The 1,212-nt window shown below is 39.5% G+C and overlaps 1 protein-coding gene across 1 annotated transcript; it reads left to right on the forward strand.

Moving 5' to 3' along the window:
• Window positions 1-55: 55 nt before the first annotated feature.
• On the forward strand, window positions 56-564 carry LOC121963534 (N-acyl-aromatic-L-amino acid amidohydrolase (carboxylate-forming) A-like; the record flags this gene model as incomplete). The annotated part of the gene is made up of 3 exons (XM_042513821.1): window positions 56-149; window positions 247-354; window positions 452-564. Coding segments are annotated over 3 exons (315 nt in total), but the record flags the coding sequence as incomplete, so codon positions are not given.
• Between the last annotated feature and the right edge of the window lie 648 nt (window positions 565-1,212).

Below are 1,212 nucleotides of genomic sequence, written 5' to 3' on the forward strand. Positions count from 1 at the left end.
ATTTATATATCAGAATATCAGAAGTTTAAAGTTAAGAGTGCCGTGTCATTTTCAGAGGCAGATGCCAGATATACCACTGAGGTACATTCATTTTGATGTCTCCAGTGAAGAATCATATTCCCTTGATTCAGTGGGAAAACATGGCTTTGGTAAGTTTTTCACAGTTACTGTAACACTAGCTTATGTAAAGCATTTGAATGCTGGATAATCAGTTGTATTTGTCATATAAAATCTATTTTTCTGCAGCCATGGAGATCGGCCCCCAGCCCCACGGTGTGGTGAGGTCAAACATCTACACGGCAATGAAAGTTGGCGTGCAGCACGTGCTCGATTGGGTCCGTTTCTTCAACTCAGGTGCAATTAAGCCCAGGTTACCGAGTATTTTTGCTTTGCTACAAGACCAAAATGTCACAGCTTTTGAGACCTTTTTTGGGCCTTCTGTTTCTCTCAGGTACTATTTTTGAAGGAGGATTTGTGGATGTGTTCACCATGATTAAACACATCGACTACCCAAGAGACCGTGAGACTCGCAACATCACAGCAGCCATTCATCCTCAGCTCCAGGTACAGTCTGAACTGCATGTGTCTTAAAGCTTGAATGAAATAAATTGCACTTTGTCTAATTTAAATGTGGTTAGGCTTAATTATTTATGTCTAAATAAAGCAGGTAGTGGATAAAATAACAAGACTACAATATAAACAAATACCTAACACAGATGGCCAGGGCTGTTAAAGACACAAACAAAAAAGAAGCAAAGCCTTTGTGAAAAATAAGTATGTGTGTGTGTGTGTGTGTGTCTGTGTTGTGTGGCATTTTTATGTTGAACAACCACCTAAGGGATTAGTGTTAACAACTAAGGGTGGGGCCTTTTCTTGTAAATGGCTTCATACCAATGAGCAATTATGATGTCCACAGGTCGACTCTAATTAATAGCTGGCATTTTATGTAACGTGTTGCATCCAGTAAATCACATCAACCAGACACTCAACTGGACTTGAGGAAGTTTTTTAAAGGATGACTCATCGAACTTTTTTTCTTTTTTTAGCAACACTTTATTTTACATCTACGTCTGCAATCGTTTCCTTGGGCAGGTTGTGAAAAGTACTATATATTATCGTATTCATGACCATAAGCTACTCTGTCTCACAGCCCAGACCAGAGAGAGAGACCAGAGAAGAAAGTCTCAGACTTGTGATGTCACTGGGTATGAA

Source organism: Plectropomus leopardus, unplaced genomic scaffold (assembly GCF_008729295.1).
Source record: "Plectropomus leopardus isolate mb unplaced genomic scaffold, YSFRI_Pleo_2.0 unplaced_scaffold11616, whole genome shotgun sequence".
Lineage (NCBI taxonomy): Eukaryota > Metazoa > Chordata > Actinopteri > Perciformes > Serranidae > Plectropomus > Plectropomus leopardus.